Raw genomic sequence first — 22,924 nt, 5'->3', positions numbered from 1 at the left:
TCTCCTGCATTTTGCTGAGTTTGGACTTTGTTTTCATTCATGGTTACTTTTTGATGGTAGAGCTGCAAGAAATAGTCAAACCTCAGGAAGATTTTTTTTTTCCCTGTTAGAAAGACTGGATCTTTCCAGTGCTTGCTCTTTCTGTGTAGTTGGCTGATAGATGCAGAAAAAAAGCCTTCTTCACACAAGCACTGCCAAGCTGAAGAGTGGGCTGTGCAACCGGATACAAGACTGCTAAGGCAGATATCCTATCAATCATGAGAACGTATTTCTTCAGGGCTCAGACTATGCCAGTGGCCTTACTAAGAAGTGTCGTTACCTCAGGCCTCTAAAAAGTTCATACCTAGCAATTTATCAACATCTTCTGAACTAGTAGTACCCAATCTCAGAGCAGACAGTATTAATGTATTTGGCAAGCACAAGCCTGAAGTCACTGTTGCATAAAAGACAGGTCTGGAGATAAACAAAGAATTTTTATGTGGACTGTCACTTGGGTGGACTGTCACTTGGAGTTGAAGAGGAAATGTTTTGAATACCATCTTCAGCATCCATCCCAGATTTTCAGCTACATTGTCTGCCCTCCTATGATTCTAACTTTCCTTTCAGCCCTTATAGGAAATCTGATGAGACTGATGAGATTTAAAAGCCTTGAAAAACATGGAACAAGCATTGGATGATGGTGGGGCAGGAGTGATGAGTGGGAGGTACCTGTATTTAACATAGCAGCTTTTCAGAAGTCTATACTTTTTTTGTTGAATTATAAGAGAAATTAAATAGCCTACAATCTGTGATGGTTTTTGTTGTGTGCACTAGCAGAAAGTAGAGAGACGATAATGAAAAGAAATGAAAAAAAAATTAATAAGTATTTTAACAAGAGTTTGGTGTAAAGTAATAAGGTAATTCTGCTAGAAAACAAACAAAAAATGTTGTCTGATTTCATTAGACAAGCAAGCTTTTATAAACTGGTGATTTATTTATTCCTGTCAAGATGACACTCTGTTCTGTCACAATTTATTTTCATATGAAACATCTTTAAAGTCTCAGATTCCAACAAAGATTAAGATTAGTAGAGAAAATAGTTCCATAACAAGCTTAATCTTGAGAACCACATAGGATAGATTATAACCAGGATCTTCTCTCTCTTAAGATGTGCTAATTTCCTTTCTATCCTATTAAACGAACCGTATGAGAATTTCATCTAAAGCTTGGGAATTGCAGCAATGCACATATTTCATCAATACAATATTAAAACATTAATAGCAAACGGCAGCAGTGTAAAATGCTCCATCTCAAAAATGGGCACAATGTGTGCCAGAGGTGTTTTCTCCAGAGAACATCATGTGGCATTCACCGCTGAATCAAGTTCTGTGGCATCCTTGAAGTCCCTTCCAACCCTGACAATTCTATGACTCTATGTTTGTATACTTCCAGTTTTATCTTGCTCTGGTCTATTTTCTTTCCTTTTAGCATTGCAAAATGTTTTTAATGTTACGAAAGAGGGCAGAGCATGAAATTGCCAAATTTTCATTGAAATCAATTGGTTTGTGGCAATTTTTCTTAATGGTCCCAAAATCACCTAATCAAGTGAGTTTTACAAATGTGCTTTCAGAATACTCACTGGGAGCCTAGAGATGAAGCCAGCAAGGCTTTGCTTCCGTGGTAGGAGTGGGGACCATCCTTACCTGCTGAGTTAGCCATTAGTGTGCTTTGCATGGTTGTTGGTCAGTGAGAGACTGCCCTTCTCGATTGCCACTTGCCTGAGTCTGCTCTGTACCGAGCTAGAATGATGGGTTTATACTGCAGTGCTGTAAAACACTTTAAACATAATATTGTGGAGGCACAATAACCCTGAGGTTTGCGGTTACATTGGAAGTTGTAATTCATTACATTTACAAACATACTGTAATATCTGAGCCATTTGGATCCCCACGAGTCTATGGGACCAGATGGGATCCATCCTAGGGTAATGAGGGAGCTGGCAGATGAGCTGGCCAAGCCGCTTTCCATCATATTTCAACAGTCCTGGTTCTGTGGTGAGGTCCCTGATGACTGGAAGCTGGCCAGTGTGATGCCCATCCACAAGAAGGGCCAGAAGGAGGAGCCAGGGAATTCCAGGCCCATCAGCCTGACCTCAGTGCCAGGCAAGATTATGGAGCAGGTCATCTTGAGTGCAATCACACAGCACCCGCAGGATGCCAAGGGATAAGGCTCAGCCAGCATGGGTTTAGGAGGGGCAGGTCCTGCCTGACCAACCTGATCTCCTTCTATACTCAGGTGACCACCTGGTGGGTGTGGGGCAGGCTGTGGATGTAGTCTACCTAGACTTCAGCAAAGCCTTTGACACCATCCCCCATAGCAAACTCCTGGCCAAGCTGGCAGCCTGTGGCTGGGACAGGAGCACTCTGTGCTGGGTTAGGAACTGGCTGGAGGGCCAAGCCCAGAGAGTGATGGTGAATGGTGCCACTGCCAGCTGCCTGTCACGAGTGGTGCCCCCCAAGGATCAGTGTTGGGCCCTATCCTGTTCAATATCTTTATTGATGATCTGGACAAGGGGATTGAGTCCATCATCAGTAAGTTTGCAGATGACACCAAGCTGGGGGCAGATGTTGATCTGTCAGAGGATAGGAGGCTCTGCAGAGGGACCTTGCCAGGCTGGTCAGATGGGCAGAGGCCAAGGGCATGAGACTGAACACATCTAAGTGCCAGGTTCTGCACTTTGGCCACGACAACCCTGTGCAGTGCTACAGGCTGGGGACAGAGTGGCTGGAGGGCAGCCAGGCCGAAAGGGACCTTGGAGTGCTGGTTGACAGTAGGCTGAACATGAGCCAGCAGTGTGCCCAGGTGGCCAAGAAGGCCAATGGCATCCTGGCCTGCATCAGCAATAGTGTGGCCAGCAGGAGCAGGGAAGTCATTCTGCCCTGTGCTCAGCACTGGTTAAGCCACACCTTGAGTACTGTGTCCAGTTCTGGGCCCCTCAATTAAAAAAAGATGTTGAGATGCTGGAATGTGTCCAGAGAAGGGCAACAAAGCTGGAGAGGGATCTGGAGCACAGTCCTGTGAGGAGAGGCTGAGGGAGCTGGGACTGTTTAGCCTGGAGAAGAGGAGACTCAGGGGGGACCTCATTGCTCTCTACAACTACCTGAAGGGAGGTTGTAGCCAGGTAGGAGTTGGTCTCTTCTCCTAGGCAACCAGGCACAGAAGGAGAGGACACAGTCTCAAGCTGAGCCAGGGAAGGTTTAGGCTGGATGCTAGGAAGAAATTCTTCACAGAGAGATTTGCCATTGGGATGTGCTGCCCAGGGAGGTGGTGGAATCACCATCCCTGGAAGTGTTTAAAGTAGGACTAGATGAGGCACTCAGTGCCATGGTTTAATTCATTAGATGGTGTTGGGTGATAGGTTGGACTTTGAAAGCCTTTTCCAACCTGGTTAATTCTGTGATTTTTTCTCTAATTGTGTAGGAATAGAACAGGAATGATTTGAAGGTAATATCTCTGCAGGGACAGAGTAAATGTTTTTATTCTGCATCGACATAGCATTCTGCCAGCTGCTATACTACAGATTCATAAAAACTTCACTCATTTTCTGAAGTTTTAATCCAATATGATTTTAAGTACAGTACCCCTGTTGTACAGCTTTCTTGATTTGCATTAAAAAAAGCTAAAGTATATAGCACAGTCCCCAGTTCTGTTCCTGAGTTTGTTTTTTCACCCTCTATGGGCAATTGCATACGGAATTTAAGGTTTTAGTTATGATCACGTGAAAAGACATACCTGAATCCTTAGTATATTTTAAAAGTAACTGTGGAAAAACCATTGACTTCTGCAGGTGACTTTTCATAGTTGTTTCTCTTCTCGTTGTGCATAGGAATGCTTTCAGTTTATACTGCCAGCCCTACCTCATGCCATTGATCTTTTGCGGGATGCCATTGTAAAAGTAAAGGAGGTGCACGATGAGCTTGAAGATCTACCTTCACCACCACCTCCTCTTTCTCCTCCTCCAACCACCAGCCCTCACAAGCAGACGGAAGACAAAGGAGTGCAGTGTGAGGAAGAGGAGGAAGAGAAGAAGGATAGTGGAGTTGCCTCAACAGAGGACAGTTCTTCTTCACACATAACAGCAGCAGCCATTGCAGCTAAGGTGAGTCTGGCTTGTTTCCATAGAGACCCCTTAGTTTCTGTCTCAGGTACTTTCCACCAATATCCATTTGCATATGAAGACCATACACTGATGTCTCTGTGATCAAACAGACTATTGTGGGTGTTGATTGTAAACTATAGCTTCACAGAAAGATATGAATCCTGTCTCAGTAAGTGATTTCCCATTTCAGTGGGCAATCTATTGCTCATTATCCTGCTGACAAAGTGCATTTTGATGCTGCCATTTAGTTGGGACAGGCAGGGGGTTTCTTGACTCAAAGTACTCGTGTGCCTGAACATGCAAAGTCCAGGAGGTGCATATTAAGGAGTGGCAATGATATTTTAAAAGCCATAGTATCTATTTTTAGAAGAAAAAGTTGAATTCTAAAGGCAGTGATAAACAAGTATGCCAGAGAGGTGTAGGAGGTTAAGTAATAAGCTCTCAGACTATTGTATGCCAGGGTGCATGTCCCCATAAGAGATGTGAAATTCTGCTACAAGTCTAAATATCACATTCTCTTTATAACTATGTCATAGATCAACATTACTCAAACCAACATAATAAATTTGAGACTATGGAAGGCAACAATTAGATAACAAATGCAAACTGTTTCAGTCTGAGTTTTAAATGTTTTTCAAGAAATAATTACGTTACCTAAAGCACTATATAAATACTTAGCTCAGTTTTATGTCTTCAGTTTTCAGATGCAAAGACAAAATTATTTGTTTGTTTGGAAAGGGTTTGGTTTTTTCCAAACTGCTTTGTTCTATATTTACTCCACAAATTCTGCTTTTAGTTCCTATTATGAGAGTTGGATGTCTAAGTAACTCAAAGTTATACTGAACAATTTCTAAACCAAAGCAGCAACATTCTAACTCCAGAACTGTGAATTCAGGTCTGAGACATCTTGACATTTCTAAGACAGCTGCAGCTGGAGATCATCTCCTCATGTGCAGAAAATCCTGATTACATATATCTTTACAGGGATGAATTAAGGTAATTATCACTTGCAAATTTCAGTTTTTATTAATGCAAAATTTGAATTGTTTACATTGTTTTGATATAGGCAAAGGTAAATAATAATAATTACAATTTTAGAGGCAGAAAATACCTGAGATCTGAACTGGCTGTGTTCATATGAGTTTGGCACTTCAATGTCACACTTGTTTTCACCTCATTCCCTTTCAGTCATTTGCTTCATGTTTTCCTGTCACTATATTCATAGCTGTTATGTGTTGTGCATTAGAAGCATCCATCCTACACCAGTTCAGCTGTTATCATGGCAAAAGGTGAACAGCCCATCCCTGGCCTCATCAGTTATTGCCATCACGCAGCAGGCAGTGCAGAAGAACCGGTAAGAGACACTTCCAAGAGGCTTTTGCACTAACAGTAGCTAAAAATACTCGGCCTGCCTTCTAGCCTACTGTGTGAAGAGAAAGTGTTACTTATTTTCTTCTAAAAAAAACACATCAGTGCTATCTTTTAGAGAACATGCTACAGAAAAAGTTCCATTTAAGATGCAAGGCTAAACAAGGTAAAGCTTGTGTGTGGTGTCACTTCCAATCATTTGGCTGCTGAGATAATCTCTGCTGTAAACCTGTGTTTCTGGTTAGTCATCAGCTTTAGCATCTAATATATTCAATAACTGAATAGAATTAAAACAATCTGCTAAAATTACTGCTTTAGAGCTATGAAATTTTGGTAACTTTTTCATTTGCCTCACTTTGCTTTTTTTCTCTGAGTTGTTTTTTTGCCAACATAGAGCATTGACACCGGGTGTTCATGGTTCGTTGTCACTGCTTGCAGCTTCCCCCTTCTTTGTGTGTTGTGTTTGGAAGTAGAATTTTCAAAAACAGACTTGAGAAGTCAGAATATACTGAACTTACAATTTATTTGATTTTAGTGAGTAATAGCAACTGTTTCAATGAATGATAGGAAGCATGTTGTTTATTATAACCCAGAGGTTATGCTTGGGCTCTAACAAAATACTACACCTTATTTCCATCTTTCAAAGGTTTAGTCTAGGCTCAAATCAAGATAGAATGGTGGCTACAGTATCATTAGGAATGAAATGCAATTTACTGTATTCATAACTGTGGATTAGAGAAGCCTGAGGAAGGCAGTTGTCCTGGTGACAGTTGGGCTTTCTGGCCGGTTTGCCCCATGTCAGCCAGCAAGTGGGGTATAAATTCTTGGGAATATGTCGCTAAGCCTGGTGACCACAGGCTGCACATTTTTGTTCTCTCAGGCCCACAGTAATTTAAACCATCAGTCAAATAATGCAACACCTCTGTGTTTAAGAAATGATGACCATGTCTCTTGAAAAATCCCTTAGGACATGTGAAAGCTTTAAACTTCACACATCTGGTAAGTCTGGGTGTGTATACAGAGACATCTTGATTCCAATAGCTTTTCTTTCTTTGAGTTGGGATTGCTAAACTAGAGTTTGTGCCACATTCCTGGGTATCACGATAACACTAAAAGAAGTCTTTCTGAAACCTGCTGTTAAGCTGCAGTCCAGGCTTGTGAGCCCCTTTGCAAACTACTCAAGCTATTGGTTTATGCTGTCTGTAATCCAAATCAGGTCAAATGCAGAGCAGGAACTGGACAGCTTTTCAGAAGCTTGTTGGGTTTTTAAGCTGCCCTTTCTCTATGTTTTTAAGATATTTTTGCTCTTGTATCTCAGAATCACAGAATTGTCAGGGTTGGAAGGGACCTCAAGGATCATCCAGATCCAATCCCCCTGCCATGGGCAGGGACACCTCACACTACATCAGGTTGCTCACAGCCACATCCAGCCTGGCCTTCAAAACCTCCAGGGATGAGGCATCCACCATCTGCCTGGGCAACCTGTTCCAGTCTCTCACCACCCTCATGGTTAAGAACTTCTTCCTCACATCCAATCTGAATCTCCCTACTTGTAGTTTTGCTCCATCCCACCCTGTCCTATCACTCCCTGACACCCTGAAAATCCCTCCTAGCTTTCTTGTAGCTCCCTTCAGATACTGGAAGGCCACAAGAAGGTCTCCTCTCCAGACTGAACAACCCCAATTCTCTCAGTCTGTCTCCATAGCAGAGGAGCTCCAGCCCTTTGCTCATCCTTGTGGCCCTTCTCTGGACACCTTCCAGCACCTCCAGAACCTACCTGTAATAGAGGCTCCAGAACTGGACACAGAGCTCCAGATGTGGTCTCAGCAGAGTGGAGCAGAGGGGGAGGATCGCCTCCCTGGCCCTGCTGGCCACACTTCTCTTGCTGCAGCCCAGGCTCTGCTTGGCTCTCTGGGCTGCAAGTGCTCACTGGTGGCTCATGTTGAGCTTCTGATCCCCCAGCACCCCCAAGGCCTTTTCTTCAGGACTGCTCTCAAGCCAGTCCCTGCCCAGCCTGTATCAGTGCCTGGGATTGCCCTGACCCAGCTGCAGGACATGTTCTTGTTGAACCTCATGAGGTTGGCTTGGGCCCAACTCTGCAGCCTGTGCAGGTCCCTCTGGATGGATCCCTTCCCTCCAGCTTGGTGTCAGCCACACCACACAGCTGGGTGCTGAGGGAGCCTTAGTACCACTGTCCGTGTCGCCAACAAAGACGTTAAACAAGACTGGTCTCAGTACTGATCCGTGAGGAACTCTGCTTTTCACAGGCCTCCACTTGGCCAGGGACCCAATGACAGCCACTCTTGGGGTGCACCCATCATGCCAGTTTCTATCTGCCCAGTGGTCAATCCATCAATCCCATGTTTTACCAGCTTGGAGACCAGGATGTGGTGTGGGACAGTGTCAAAGGCTTTGCTCAGGTCCAGGTAAATGATGTCAGCTGCTCTCCCATTGCCTATTGATGTTGTGACCTTGTCACAGAAGACCACCAGGTTTATCAGGCAGGATCTGCCCTGGGTGCAGCTGTGCTGACTGTACCAAATCACCTCTTCGTTATTCTTCTGTCTCAGCAGTGCCTCCAGGAGGATCTGCTCCATGATGTTACCAGGCACAGAGGTGAGGCTGCCTGGCCTATAGTTCCCTGGCTCATCCTTCTTTCCCTTGTTGGACATGGAGGTTCTGTTTCCCCTTTTCCAGTCAGCAGGGACTTCCCCAGCCTGCCAGGACTTCTGGAATACAATAGAGAGCAGTTCAGTGACCTCATCCCCAGTTCCCTCGCACCTATGGGTGTTTCCCATTGGGTCCCATGGACTTGAACACTTTCAGGTTCTTCAGGTGGTTACGACCCTGATCTTCACTCACCATGGGTAGTTCCTTCTTCCAGCCCCTGCCATCATCTTCTGTGACCCTGGGAGTGCGGCTGGAGCCCTTGCCAGTGAGGTAAAGAAGTCACTGAGAACCTCAGCCTTCTCCATGTCACTTGTCACCAGTTGTCCTGTTTGCTTTCTGAGGGGGCCCGCACCTACCCTAGGCTTCTTTTTACCACTAATGTACCTGTTGAAACGTTTACTGTTCCCCTTGCTCTCCCTGGACAGTAATTACTATTCAGGTTGTCACAGCACTGTCAATCTTTTTCTAGTCCTGGGCAAAAGAGAAGAGAGAACTACTGTCTTTTCCTTTTCTCTTAGTTCTCTAATCTAAAAAACACAAATATTTAAAACAGTAGAAAAGTAATTATGGAGAAGTCCTATCACATAAAAATTACAGAGCCATTGACTGATGAATATGGTGGATACCTTTCTCACGATTCAGCTTCCATTTCTGATGAATGTCACAGCTGAAATTTGACTTCAGTTTTCATTTTGTCACAGGCAAAACTCAATACTTCACATTCAGGTCAATGGAGACTGGGATTATCTCAGTCACTGTGTTGCAGAAGGGGTTTCTTTTCTGACAAGGCTGCTATCAGGCAAAATTGTAGTAGCAATGGTCGATGGCTGTGGCAGATAGGGAAAAAACAACAAACCCAACCAATCAGTTACTCAGTTACCCTGAAGGGATGAGACAGGTTGTAATATCCAGTTACCCTTGAGTACCTAGAGCAAACCCCAGAAGAACTGGATCATAGTATCATACTTTGTATTTGTACTGTGGGATCTTTATGTCTATAAAAGAGGTAATGGACCCCAACACAGTCTTCTCAAGATGTGTGCAGCCTTTTATCAGAGGAAGGTATTGAAAAGATATTTGAAGACTTAAAACTCATTTTTCTTTTATTGTGGGTTTATATTTTATGTCTTTATCAACTTTTTTTTTTCTGTGTTATCCTTAGTCATAGAAATTAAAAGGAAGCATGAAAAGTTGCAGATAGTGTTGGAGCTATACCCGTACAAAACTTTGGGATATTTCTGTGTTTAACATATTAAAGATGGAATTTCAGAAGAAAAAGAGAACAATTGAAATGGTTCTTTTGCCTACAAACCATTTGCATGTTCAGAATATCATTGTCCCTGTATACTTCTATTTATAGTACATCTTTAAGATGCCATTTGAAAATCAGAATGCTCAGAGTAGAAACCAGCTAGGTACTGTTTCTGGAGAGGAATAATTATCCATAATGAAAAGAAACTATGCTGACTTCATAATTTATAGTGGAAATTGCAGCACCACATTCCTTAGCCTTGAAAGACCCTCTGCAGAAAGCTGTTCTTTTTAAATGCTGACAGAAATTGACTGGCAAAAAATACTGCCAGTCTATAGAGGCAGCAGCAAAGCAGAAAGCAGGCAGTTGGTGGCACACTGAGTATGAAATCTGTTTCCGCACAAGTTATAAACAGATTATAAACATGAGAAACTCTCCATTTTATGGTAAAACAAGATTTCCTAGCTATAACCCAGTTTCTCTAAGTCAAGGTTGCTAAGTAGTCATGGCCATTATTTATAGATAGAAACCAAGAAAGTTGAAGGAAGGGAGAAGCTACATTAAAAAGCAGTATTTCATGACTTGAGTCTTAAGATTTGTCATTTTAACTGCCTAGAGACAGGCAACAAAGTTGTCTTAATACCCTAATGCTGGGGTTCTTTTGATATCTCTTTTGAAACTTGAACGCCAGTCTGAGCTGGGAAATTCTTAATGAAGACACGGATCTTAAAATATGTGTGCAGATATTTCTTCAAGGATCTGAATTTCTGCATTTTCTGGTCTGTTGTGAATTGTGTGAAAAGTGAATTGCAAGAAGTAAGAGCAATCTCATGTGGCAGAAGTGCTGCCTCTGAAAAAAGAAGAGCTTAAAATTATGATAGTAAAATCGTAGAACGGTAGGGGCTGGCATGGACCTCTGGAGATCATCAAGTGCAGCCCCCCTGCTGCAAGATCACCTGGGGCAGGTGACAGAAACACAGCCAGACAGGTCAGAAGAGTCAGAAGGAGCCTTTGCAGAGAGTGTGTTATACAGTGGAATACCTGCTGCATTTCATGCTGCAGAACCAGTGTTAGAGCAGTTCTCCTCTCTCAGGTGTTTCTCATTTGCGTGTTTCACTCATGTGCACACATGAAAGCAGTAATTAGTCCCCATGTTAAACCAGCAGTCTGGTGCATCACAGCCTGGGCTGTGTGACTAGGCCCAGGTAGAGGGGTAAGAAACAGAAAAGACTCAATATGTTAAAGCTAAGAAAAGCTCTATTCTTAAATGCATGTTTCTACCCCTTTTCTTTGGAAATGGTGATAAAAGTGAACAGAAAATACATCTTGTAGAATGGTTTGGAAGGGACCTTTAAAGGTCATCCAGTCCAACCTCTCTCCAATAAGCAGTAGGTGAGGCTGCTCGGAGCCCTGTCCAGCCTGGCCATTAATGCTTCCAGGAGTGGGGCATCCACAGCCTTTCTAGGCAGCCTGTTACACTGTTTCACCACCCTTCTCATACAAAGTATATTCCTTAGATCTAGTCTAAACCTTTCCTCTTTTAGTTCAAAACTATTATGCCTTTTTCTGTTGCAACTATGCTCTGATAAAAAGACTGTTACCATCTTTCTTAAAAGTCTCCATTAAATACTGCATGGCCATAATAAGGTCTCCTTGGAGCCTTCTCTTCTTCAGACTGAACAACCCCAAATCAGCCTTTCCTCACAGGGAAGGTGTTCCCATCCCTCTGATCATCTTTGTGGTCCTTCTCTGGACCTGCTCGAGCAGGTCCATGTGTTTCTTGTCCTGAGAACTGCAGAGCTGGACACAGTACTCCAGATGAGCTCTCACCAGTACCAAGTAGAGGGCAGTCACCTCCCTCACCCTGCTGACCATGCTGCTTTTGATGCAGCCCAGGATACAGTTGGCTTTCTGGGCTGTGAGTGCACATTGCTGCCTCATGGCCAGCTTTTCATCCACCAGTACCCCAAGTTATTTTTCACAGGGCTGCATTCAATCCTCTCACCCCCAAGCCTGTATTGGTAACAGAGGTTGCCCTGAGCCAGGTGCAAGACTTTGCCTTTGACCTTGTTAAACCTCATGAGGTTCACCCAGGCTCACGTCTTCAGCTTATCTGGGTCCTTCTGGATGACGTCCCATCCTCAGGCATGTTAAGTGCACCACTCAGCCTGATGTCATCTATAATCTTGCTGAGGGTACACTTGATCCCTCTGTGTCACTATGGAGATATTATACAATACTGGTTCCGATACAGAGGGACACTGCTCATTATCAGTATGCACTGAGCTGTTGCCCACCATCCAACCAATTTCTCATCCACCAATCAGTTCACATATCAAATCCATATCTCACTAATTGAGAGGAGAAGGATGTTGTGGGGGAGTGAGTCTATGGCCTTATTGAAGTCCAGATCGGCAATACCTGTAGCTCTTCCCTTGTCCTCTGATGTAGTCACTCCATCCTAGAAGGTTGCTAGGTTGGTCCAAAAAGACTTGCCCTTGGTGAAGCCATGCTGGCTGTCTCAAATCACACGTCCTTGTCCTCCACGTGCCTTAGCATAGCTTATAGGAGGATCTGTTCCATGACCTTCTGAGGCGCAGAGATGAGGCTGCCAGGTCAGTAGTTCCCAGGGTCCTCCTTTCTGCCCTTTTTGAAAATGGCTGCAGTAACCAGGGACTCCACCTGGCTGCCAGGATTTTTCAAATGCCATGGAGAGTGGCTTGACAACTACATCAGTCTATTCCCTCAGGACTCTGGGATGCATCTCATGAGGTATTAGGTATGTCCAGGTTCCTCAGGTGGCCATGACCCTGATCTTCCCTTATGGTGAGGATGACTTGGCTCCCTCAGTCCCTGCTCTGATGTCCATCCACTTGAGAGGTGTGGGAAGAGAGGTAGCCGGAGACGACTGAGACAAAAAAATATCCTGACTACCTCAGCCTTCTCCTTGTCCATTGTTAGCAGTTTGCTGGTCATGCTCATCAGGACAAATATGCTTTTCTAGCCAATATGTTATGTGTGCATGTAAATGATTTAATTTAAAAATTTCTTTTCAGAATGCATGTTAAACCAAATGTTGGCTTTGGATGGTAGCTTCTGGTGCTTTTGCTGGTATTCCCTCCAGAAATGCCTGTAGATTTTGCAGCACAAACCTTACACCAAGAAATTTTATAGCTGAAATAAAGTCTTCATTACGCAGAATGAAGAGTATTTGCTCACTACAAGACATTTCTTATGAGTAATTTTCTCACTGCATGACGTTTCTTCAGAGAGGTTCAGTGTAACAGTGTGAGAGATGAAGTCCCCATCCCACATCGACAATAACCAGGCTGGCTCAGTCTGGAAGCAAATGAAAGCTGTATTTACAAGCAAAACTATAATCTATGATGCAGTGCAATAAATATATACAAATATACACTATTCACAACATTTACAAACATGTACAATCAACAGAAAAGCACAACCAAGCCCCCTTTGCTCCCCGCAAAGGGCCTTCCCCAAGGGGCCTCCCCCAAGCCAGAATGGCTCCCCCCAGACTCCCCTGGCAGAAGGCAGAGAGTCAAGCAGCAGAGAGGCTGTTAGACTTAGCTTGTCAAGGTCAGTATGTTATCTTCAGCCAGAAAAGAAGCAGACAAGAGCTGAGCATGCCGAGAACTGCCCAACTCCCCAAGCTTGTTTTGAGTAGAGATTCTTAAACATTTCTGTCTCTCCAATGGAAGTATTCAGAATAATCATTATTTTGCTTTCTAACACCTGATAGTGATTTATTTGCATTTTTTCACTTTCTCTGCTTGAACTTTGTGAAGAAAAATTGAAAAGCCAGTCTTAAAACCATCACATTCAGTCATTGCAAATACATGATTTTTCTGCTCAGAATATTGTCCCCTAGTTAGAGAATGGGAAGTCTGCCACCCTTCATGCCGTGGTGGAAATCAATCTTGGACATTTGTCTTGAAACAGAGGTTAAGAGAAAAAGCACTGCTTTCTAGTATTTTGTCTTGTAATCTGTCTGATGCATAGTTTTTTTCAGGACAAATAGTATCTTCTGTGCTGCTTCAGTTAGAGTATGATCTTATATATTTGCTAGGTATTTGTTACTGGAATTATAAGAACATGCCACTATTATAAGAACCGTTGCCAGCACTGAGTATGAGAAGGTAGGCAAACTGACGTGTCAGACATTCCTACGTTTTTGATGTAAGGTTCTGAGTGATTTTTAAATACAGTATATTTTTTTCTCTTATTTCCATCTCTCTTCTTTTTAAGATTCCAGATTCCATCATCTCTCGTGGTGTTCAGGTGCTTCCACGTGATACAGCCTCCCTCAGTACTACTCCCTCAGAATCTCCTCGTGCCCAGGCCACCTCTCGTCTCTCCACTGCATCCTGCCCCACACCAAAAGTAAGTAGATTTATGCCTTGCCACCTCCATGGTCAGACATAGAGTTTATCAGATTAATGGCATTGCCTCTGCAGAACAAGGTTGGTTCGCATGCCAGGGTTGCATCATTCCAAGTGATAGATAAAGGCAAGACAGTGTAGCTTATTCCATGGGTATTGTTGCACGGTTTAATATGTGTGTCCACCAACATGTTATGGTTTCTGAAGTTTCATGTTACCTCTTGCAATATCAAAAATGAGTATGAAATTGTTAACAACCTGAATGTCTTTAATGTTCTCAGGAATGTAGATAATCCTGCCACTGAGTAAGAACATTAAGCAAGTAGGAGTTTCTCAACAAAATGTATGTGCATATTTCTAGCCTGGGCTGGGGCAGTTCTGTGCCCCTCTTTTCGATATTTCATTTCAAGACAAACTAACTGGTTTTGCTCAAACTTAGATATTTGCTGCCTGACATTTGGAAACAAAAACCAGCCTAAATTGAATAGAAAGAAAGTTTTAATGCCAACCTTATGAGATTATTATTGAGCTCTTAGTGATTAAGATACAGTATTTGATCATTGAGGTGAACTCTGTCACATTCTCTTATCAAACATTAAGTAGCATACATCAGAAGCTAAGTGGAATGACCAGTGGCAAGGGCTGCGATGCTTCCCTTCAGCAGGGTTTCAGCAGGAGAAAACTGTCTGAATCCTCTCTGTGCATTCGCATCACAAAGATCTTTCTGTGGCACCAGATGCTGACATGCTAATAGACCCATAGCAGATGGCAAACAATAACATTCTTCCTCATCTAATTCATGATCCTTGAAGATAATTCTATATCCTACAGTAATTGCCAGCATCTGCTAGTTCTTCTTTCCTGCTGTCTCCTTCTTTTCTGTCAGCAAACAAGATTTATAGGCAACCACACATAGAAATGTTTTGGTTTAGCCTATGGGGTTGTTTTTTGCTATATTCACCTTCACTGTAATGGGATCAAAAGTATTCTGATGGACAGCATACTTGAAGTTCATTATATAGTCTGCATTTCTCAAGATGTTCAGTGAATTCCATCTGCAAGTGGCTCCTTCATTTTTTGCTAAAAAATTGTCACTTGTCCAATGAGTTAAAAATGAAAACTCAGAGGTTATTACAGAAAAGCAAAAAGGAACTGCACTGATTTTTATGCCTGTTGAGAAAACAAAAGTGCCTAAAGAAACCAAAAGGAGACCAGTAACAGACATAAAAAAGAGACAGTGGTGCTAAAAAATGGGTTAGATGAAGCCTATATATTTTCGGGAAGGTTGTTAAAATGAGAAGGAGCAAAGCGTCTGCTTGTGGAGCAGAATGCACTCCTCCAGACTGCCTTCAAAAATGCAGTTCTCAAACATCATCTGAATTTGTCAAGAAATATGGTCTGTTTGTATTCTTCAGACTGTCAATGTCTAAAAAAGTGTTTAAAAACACAGCGTTTTTCCTTCTGGATCTTGGCTTTCTAATACTGTGATATGAATTAAATTTACACCGGACCTCTTGATTCAAACAGTAGGCAGAATAAAAATCAATAGTACTTCAGCATCCAGTTGATATTCCAGGGTGGTGGTTGTTTTTCTTCTTGAATTTCCAAGTGTGTGTCTTTTGAATATTCTCATTTGCTGATTTAAAAAAATCTAATTTCAGGGCTCCAAGACATGCATCTGTGAATTGAAACAGAAGAGAGGATGTTTCAGGGAAAATCCCCACAACAGAGTTTTCTTTGATGATACAGATAGGTTGGGGGAGTCAGCCATAGAAACTGCATATTTCAGTTTATTTTATTGTACCATTTTCTTGTTGTAATTTTTTTGTCCTAAATGTACATAAACCCTTAGGTCTTTTTTGCTAAATTTGCTGAATAGCAGAAAGTTGTGTGTGTGTTGCAGAAAAACTTTAAAAATCAGCCTTCTGCATTGCCTGGAGCACCTCTGTTGAATGACTGTAAGTAGCAGGTTACTACTGCATGGGGATACTGGAGAGCAGCTATGTGAGAGTGCATTGCTCACGCTCCTGGCTGATCTGCTAGATGTCCTTACTGTTTCCTTAATGCCTTTTACAGGTGCACACAGATAATGGAGACAAAATGCAACTTGTATTTTAAAATTTGCTTTACTGTTTACCCTCTTATGTTTTCTGAAAATCTCTATGAAAGTGGTAAATTATTAACATTGAATTGGAACCTGTATATTTCAAAGGTTTAATTTCCTGATAAAAGAAGTAATTACAGTTTTTACTGTAGCCTCTTGGAAGGTCAGAACCTCTCAAGACAAATTTCCATGGGGACTACTTATTCTGTGGCTAAGTGCATCCCCCAAACTGGGCAAGCTTCCTTTTGTTAGCTTTTAATAAATCTCTGTAGAATACCTTCCATGTTCTCTAAATTGCATTTGAGCTTCCAGCAAACCCCACTGTGGCTCAAAGACCATCTGAACTGTATTTATAGCAGAAGGATTCACAATACAGGCAGCCCAAGATTTATTCAAGGGGAAACTGAACTAACAGTCCTCCCTTTTTCAGTCATTCAACCATAAAGTTCATTGTGATAGTGACAGGTATTTTTATCTTCTACAGTATAGTTTTGGTCTTTCTAAAGTTTTGCTGCTTTTTCAACAAGGTTAGACGGATTTGCGGAGTGCTCACACAACTGAAGTTCAGGATGACAGAGTGTGCCTTGCAAGTTTTCCTTGTAATCTCCACGTACAAAAGCAATAAATAGACTGTCCTAGTGTAAAATGCCTTTTACAACTAGAGAGTTTTTATATGCTTGCATTATGTTGCCTCTTGGGGCTTTTTTTGAACTTACAGCATAAGATTTTAGATCTGTAACTTAGATAACTCTAAAAGAGTATATCCAGAGCAAATGACTGAGTCATTCCTTCAGACTTCTAATTTTGTTCTACTCCTAGGGAGATGATATTAGCATAAAAGAAAATTAGAGCTTTCAAGTGGAAGTCTTCACTTCTCCTATACATAAATGATGTAATCAGTATTTAATTTTTGGTCATATTGTGTGTCAAAGTCAGATGAAACAGACATGGAAGACTGAGGACGAGTTTTAAACTGCCGCCAGGAAGACAGTTCAATGACAAGAGGTGCTCAAAGTGTTTCACTTTGCAAGATCATCAGTCTCACTTCAATGTGCAAAATTTCTTTCACTGTTATCTTTGATTATGAAGGAGCCTAAGGAACTTGCTATCATACTTTTAACATGAGAGTGGTTTGGGATTTTTTCCTCTTCAGTCTTGCCACTTCATTCCTGACATTCCTACTATTCTGCTTAAGAAAAGGTTTCTCTCTACTTCCTGTTGTCCCTTCCCAAGCTACTCATTACCAGATGGGAACAGTTGGGAAGATGCTTTTTTATCAATTATTGTTAAAAAATTTTTGGTAGAAATGCTGAGTAATTTTCAGCAGAAGAAAGATCAGGCAGCTCAGCTGAAATTCTTAATTAATAGAGAACCGTGGGAGTTTCTTGCTTTTGCTTGCAAAACAGGTAGCTGTTTATAGACACATGAGCTCAGACATTTGGTCCTACTAAAATGTAAATGTTTTCTTGAATATTTGTGGTGTTTATTTAGTCTTAATTTTTTTTCAGTGCACATTCCAGGCTTACAAAAATTCTATTTAGTGTAAAGAGATGCCGAGAGAACGTCTATTGGAGTAGAAAGTAGCCAGATGAGGAATCCTGCTTACTAGTGCACATCGCTCTGCTATGTCCTCACAGATTCTTCTCAATAAAATACAGCATCAGTTTTCAAATCAGCTACTAATTATGATACTAGAATATTTTCTATGCAATAATAGCTTCTTTCCCTCATTGTTTAAAAGGTATTTTTCTGGTAAAACACAGGGATGTCTGAGTCCCAATAAGCCTTATTCTTAGTTAACATTTTGGTTAAAACTGCTGATTGTTGTTAGTTAAAAACGCTAAATGCCACAGATTCAAAAGTCAGACTTTGTTACTAAGAAAGAAGTAGTTTTGTATGCTTGGGATATAAAGAAATTCCAAGATTATCATAAATAATAAGAGCAAAGTCTGCTCAGATCCATTCTAAAATAGAAGATTCACTTTGTGGGAAGGTTGGTAAATAGGGGTAGTGTTTTGGAAGGTTTTTGTTAGTACCAAAATAGATCCATCAAGAAGTCTCTAGAGAGGCAGCACAAGGATTTGTGTCATCAAGTTTGAGCTGAACACGGAATTTCAGTAGAAGCACCTATTTGTCTCAGTTTTATTTATTGAATATCTGGGGTTGTAAGTGGTGCCATACCCACTGGTAACTGGAATCTGTTCTAAATAGTATAACAATGCCAAAATCCAGTTCCCTGCATTGTCTCATGCCTAAGAAGAACTTACAGCAGGACTAAAGAGGGCTGTTAGAGTAGTTGGGAACTGGCTACCTTGCGCCAAGCCAGAGCATCCCGAGCAGTTCTCGAATTCATAGAATCAGCTCCTTCTCAGACCTGTTCTGTACTGAATCATATGAAGGAGATTTAATGTGCAAAATTTCCCTTTTCTTTCTTAATAAACAGCTGTAATTCCATAGCTTAAAATAAAATACTGTTCTTTTCCTGAGCCCAGTGATACTTTTTCAAGTTATATCTGTTCTGCATTTGTATTCCTCCAAAAAAGATTAATATTTCAGTGCAGACATCCTGGTTCACACATGCATTGCATAAATTCTGATCTAGGTATGCATATGCACCATCAGTTTGTCAGTTCCTCCTTGAAATGTTGGGGGTTTGGGTGTTTTTTTGTTGCTTTGTCTTTGGTTTTCTTAATTAGATTTGGGAGCGAGAGGTTTTGTTTCTTACTGTGCTTTTGGCAAATGCCAGGTGCTGGGTTTGGTATTCTTTCAGATCCTGGTAATTCCAGTTTGAGATTACTTTAAAAATAGAGGAGAAGATGTGCATGCTTCTCACAGTTCCCTTATCCATGGTTTTTGTGTTTGTCTAAGTCTCTGGTTTCAATTCTAATGCATCAAAAGATGAGGAATCTGGGTTGGGTTATTTTTTTTTTTTTTGCACAAGTAGCAAGGTCATTTCCTGTGCCTTTTGTCCAGTGTCTTTATCTAGAAATTGCTGTGACCCCACCTCTACAGAAGTATTTCCTAACTCCAACCTAGTACCCGGGTTTGGTCTTGTTACCAGTGCTTGTTGAGTCTATTGGTGCCTTACATTCATTTTGATGTCTTGCTGGAGCTGGCCTCTTGGAGCAAGATTGACTTCCCATCTCCACTTATTCTCTTTCTCTTGGAGATGTTAGTTCTTATTACCTATGCCGATTGACTTATTTTTTGTTTCTTTATGAAATATGGTTTCAAGATGAAAACTATGCATCTGTGTGCTGAATTTTCATGTAGCATGTGTTCTGTCTGTAGGAATTTGGTTTTCCACTGCTCCTTTTTTTCAGTATCTCAGTCCCTGCTACTATGTAATTCCAGCCATTGGTACATGAACCTGATTTAAACACCAGCTCAGGTATGGGCAAACTTGCTTCTCTTCCTTCACTGTTGGCAGCAATGATCCACAAGCACTTAAGTTTGGTGCCAGATGTTGTAGGACAGGTAGGTGATGTTATTTTAAAACAAAAAGGAATTCAGTTACCCTTTCATGGATGTGGAGCACTAGCTGTCAAGTCCTCCACAACTTCTCTAGGTTTCTTCTCATGCTGGTATCCATTAAGTCAGCATCAAATGTGCCTTTTGTACTCTTTGGGAGCCACCAGCTAAGGTTTGTCTCTCCATCCAGCTCCACCTCTTGAGTATGTAAGATTTGCCCACTGTCCTGTGTTCTTACCTAAACCTGCTTTTTATCATTCCAGCATTCTCTCTCAGTGGCTTAGCTCTTTGTTTTGGTCTGTAAACCATTTTAGATTGTCTTGTTTTACTGATTGGGTATCCCCAGAAGCTGCATGAAGGTCTGTGACCTAAATGACCTACTGAGTGCCACATTTTCCTTATGTGCATATTACAGACACTTGAGAACAAACCTAACAGGTACATGTCCTTCAAGAAGTTTACTCTTCCCTTTAAAGTCCCACTGGTCTGTTTGCAGCAAGAAAGGATCTTCTTTGTTATTGAGTCTGAATTCAAACATCTCTTCCTTAATTTTGCTGCTAAAAGCGGTCAAAGAGAGCAGCTGTCTTAGCTGGTTTGCTTCATAACCTAGCTGTCCCACCATCAGGCCACTTCTAAATTACTTCATTGATGCCACAGCTTTCACTGTGACCACCAAGGTGTCTTTGATAGGAGCTAAATTAGTGTCTGAAAATGTTTAATGGGCAGTGTCCTCCACTGAAACACGAGCAGCACTATACATACTGTAGCTTTTAGAACTTCAGTTCAGCTTAGGGCAACCGTTGTCAGTTTGGAAAAGGTATACACAAAGAATTCAAAACTTCACACACAGAACTTACCATGGTTTTAATTTTCCCTTAAATATGAATTTCTTCCTTGCTTGCCAAGGCAGAGTTCTGATACATGTGACAGGAATCTGGTTTTTTAAAAGCTTTACCAGGAGCATGAGGTGCAAATTCTGTTTTACTTTGTGGGGAAAGCCAGAGGCAGCAGGCATAGGCAGGGAGAAAATGTGACAGCAGACACTGAAAAAAATTTCAAAGCAGGACTGGAATGAGAGGATTGAAGGTACTGAATTGCAGAGAAATTGGATGTAAAGGATAAGTGATAGGTGTCTGGTATAGAGCAAAGTAGTATTTGTGACTCTTGAGCGATGAGGCTGCAGGACTTAGAGTGGTTTGAAGAAGAGTAGGAAGCGGCTTGGAGGCAGGATGCAGAAACAGCTTTATGAGAAAGAAAAGGGCTGTGGTCAGGAAGATCTGGGGGCCTTGAGTGGGTGTCAGGAGAGTTGTGCAACTGAAAGCTCTGATACTAACTGGGTCTGAAAACCTGGCCCCTATGTGCTTGTACACACATCCCCTGCTCTAGAACCTGGTCCCTGTGTGTCTGTATGCATGTCCCTTGCTCTAGAACCTGGTCTTGGTGTGTCTGTACGCATGTCCCCTGCTCTAGAACCTGTTCCCTGTGTGTCTGTACGCATGTCCCCTGCTTTAGAACCTGGTCCCTGTGTGTCTGTACACACGTCCCTTGCTCTAGAACCTGGTCTCTGTGTGTCTGTACACACGTCCCCTGCTCTAGAACCTGGTCTCTGTGTGTCTGTACACGTGTTCCCTGCTCTAGAACCCAGCCCCTATGTGCTTGTACACACGTCCCCTGCTCTGGAACCTGGTCCCTGTGTGTCTTATGTCCCCTGCTCTAGAACCTGGTCTCTGTGTGTCTGTACACACATCCCCTGCTGTGGAACCTGGTTTCTGTGTGCTTCTACACACATCCCCTGCTCTAGAACCTGGTCCTCTGTGTCTTATGTCCCCTGCTCTAGAACCTGGTCCCTGTGTGTGTGTACACGTGTCCCCTGCTCTAGAACCCGGCCCTTGTGTGCTTGTACACACGTCCCCTGCTCTAGATCTGGTCCCTGTGTGTCTGTACACACATCCCCTGCTCTGGAACCTGGTCTTGGTGTGTCTGTACACGTGTCCCCTGCTGGAGAGGTGGGCACAGGCCAACCTTGTGAGGTTCAATACGACCAAGTGCAAGGTCCTGCATCTGGGTCGAGGCAATCCCAAGCAAAATACAGGCTGGGCAGGGACTGGCTGGAAAGCAGCCCTGAGGAGGGGGACTTGGGGGTGCTGGTGGATGAGAAGCTCAACAGGAGCTGTCAGTGTGCACTTGCAGCCCAGAAAGCCAACCAGATCCTGGGCTGCATCAGAAGAAGTGTGGCGAGCAGGTCAAGGGAGGTGATTCTTCCCCTCTGCTGAGCTCTGGTGAGACCCCACCTGGAGTACGGTGTCCAGTTCTGGAGCCCCTATTACAAGAGGGATCTGGAGGTGCTGGAAGGTGTCCAGAGAAGGCCACCAGGATGATCAGAGGGCTGGAGCACCTCTCCTATGAGAACAGACTGAAAGAGTTGGGGCTGTTCAGTCTGGAGAAAAGAAGGCTCTGAGGTGACCTTCTTGTGGCTTTCCAGTATCTGAAGGGGGCCTACAAGAAAGCTGGGGAGGGACTTTTTAGGCTATCAGGTAGTGACAGGACTAGGGGGAATGGAATAAAGCTGGAAGTGGGGAGATTCAGACTGGATGTGAGGAAGAAGTTCTTCCCCATGAGAGTGGTGAGAGTCTGGAATGGGTTGTCCAGGGAAGTGGTTGAGGCCCCATCCCTGGAGGTGTTTAAGGCCAGGCTGGATGAGGCTCTGGCCAGCCTGATCTAGTGTGAGGTGTCCCTGCCCATGGCAGGGGGGTTGGAACTGGATGATCCTTGTGTTCCCTTCCAACCCTGACTGATTTCTATGATTCTATGATTTAGGACATGAAGTCCCTAAGAATAGTGACATAATAATGATGTTTGTAGTCTGTTTTGCCATAGCTGTGCCTTTTACCTACCCACTTTTAAATTTTATTTCAGACATTGGATTTCACTTAGGTCAAGAGATACTTCTGAAGAGCTAAGTTGCCATGTGTTAGTGTAAAGTATTGTATTCCAAAGTCTCCTGTGTAAAGACATGGCTGTGTTATCTTTGCCATTATGAGTGTTAGCAGCATCGATGTAGTGATGCTACCAGCATGCTAAACTGTGGAACTGCAAGAAAATCATCTTCCTTTTTATCACTTATCAGTCTACCTGCATTTGTTTATTCCCTCATTTGCACATGGAACATATGAGAAATAGTGCCCATTCTAAAGAAATAACTAGAAATAAAAAAAGTAGATGAGTAGTGTGAATAAAATTCATGGTGGTGTGATGATGATGACTTTTTGCCTTCATTAGCACTCACATGTATTTTCTAGGGTCACCATTTTCAAGAAGTGCAGCAACTCTCATGAAACATTTATGCCATGCTGCAGTCCAGTGCACAGGCATGGATATGTTTATTGATGGAGAATGTGTGTCTTTGATAGAGGAGCTGGGATTCCCTTTATTTGAAAATGCTCCCCATTTATTTAGGAAATCCCACCTAGCTGGTGTTTGTGTGGCCTAAAAATGCAGAACTAAAAATACTTTCAAGTGCG

At 42.5% G+C, this 22,924-nt stretch overlaps 1 protein-coding gene across 8 annotated transcripts in view; it reads left to right on the top strand.

Annotated features, from left to right (window-relative positions):
• Positions 1 to 22,924, top strand: part of GPHN (gephyrin) — a 296,879-nt gene that overhangs the window by 185,901 nt on the left and 88,054 nt on the right. For 7 of the 8 annotated variants that reach the window (XM_054400806.1, XM_054400803.1, XM_054400804.1 and 4 more), the window contains 2 exons: positions 3,866 to 4,138; positions 13,695 to 13,829. In XM_054400806.1, the coding sequence (XP_054256781.1) occupies positions 3,866 to 4,138; positions 13,695 to 13,829 (408 nt within the window). Of the gene's footprint in view, positions 1 to 3,865; positions 4,139 to 5,384; positions 5,493 to 13,694; positions 13,830 to 22,924 lie in introns of all 8 variants that reach the window. The other variant, XM_054400800.1, reaches the window with a different exon arrangement.

The sequence above is a fragment of the Indicator indicator genome, chromosome 4 (genome assembly GCF_027791375.1).
Source record: "Indicator indicator isolate 239-I01 chromosome 4, UM_Iind_1.1, whole genome shotgun sequence".
Taxonomy (NCBI): domain Eukaryota; kingdom Metazoa; phylum Chordata; class Aves; order Piciformes; family Indicatoridae; genus Indicator; species Indicator indicator.
This window is presented reverse-complemented; position numbering and strand designations above follow the sequence as displayed.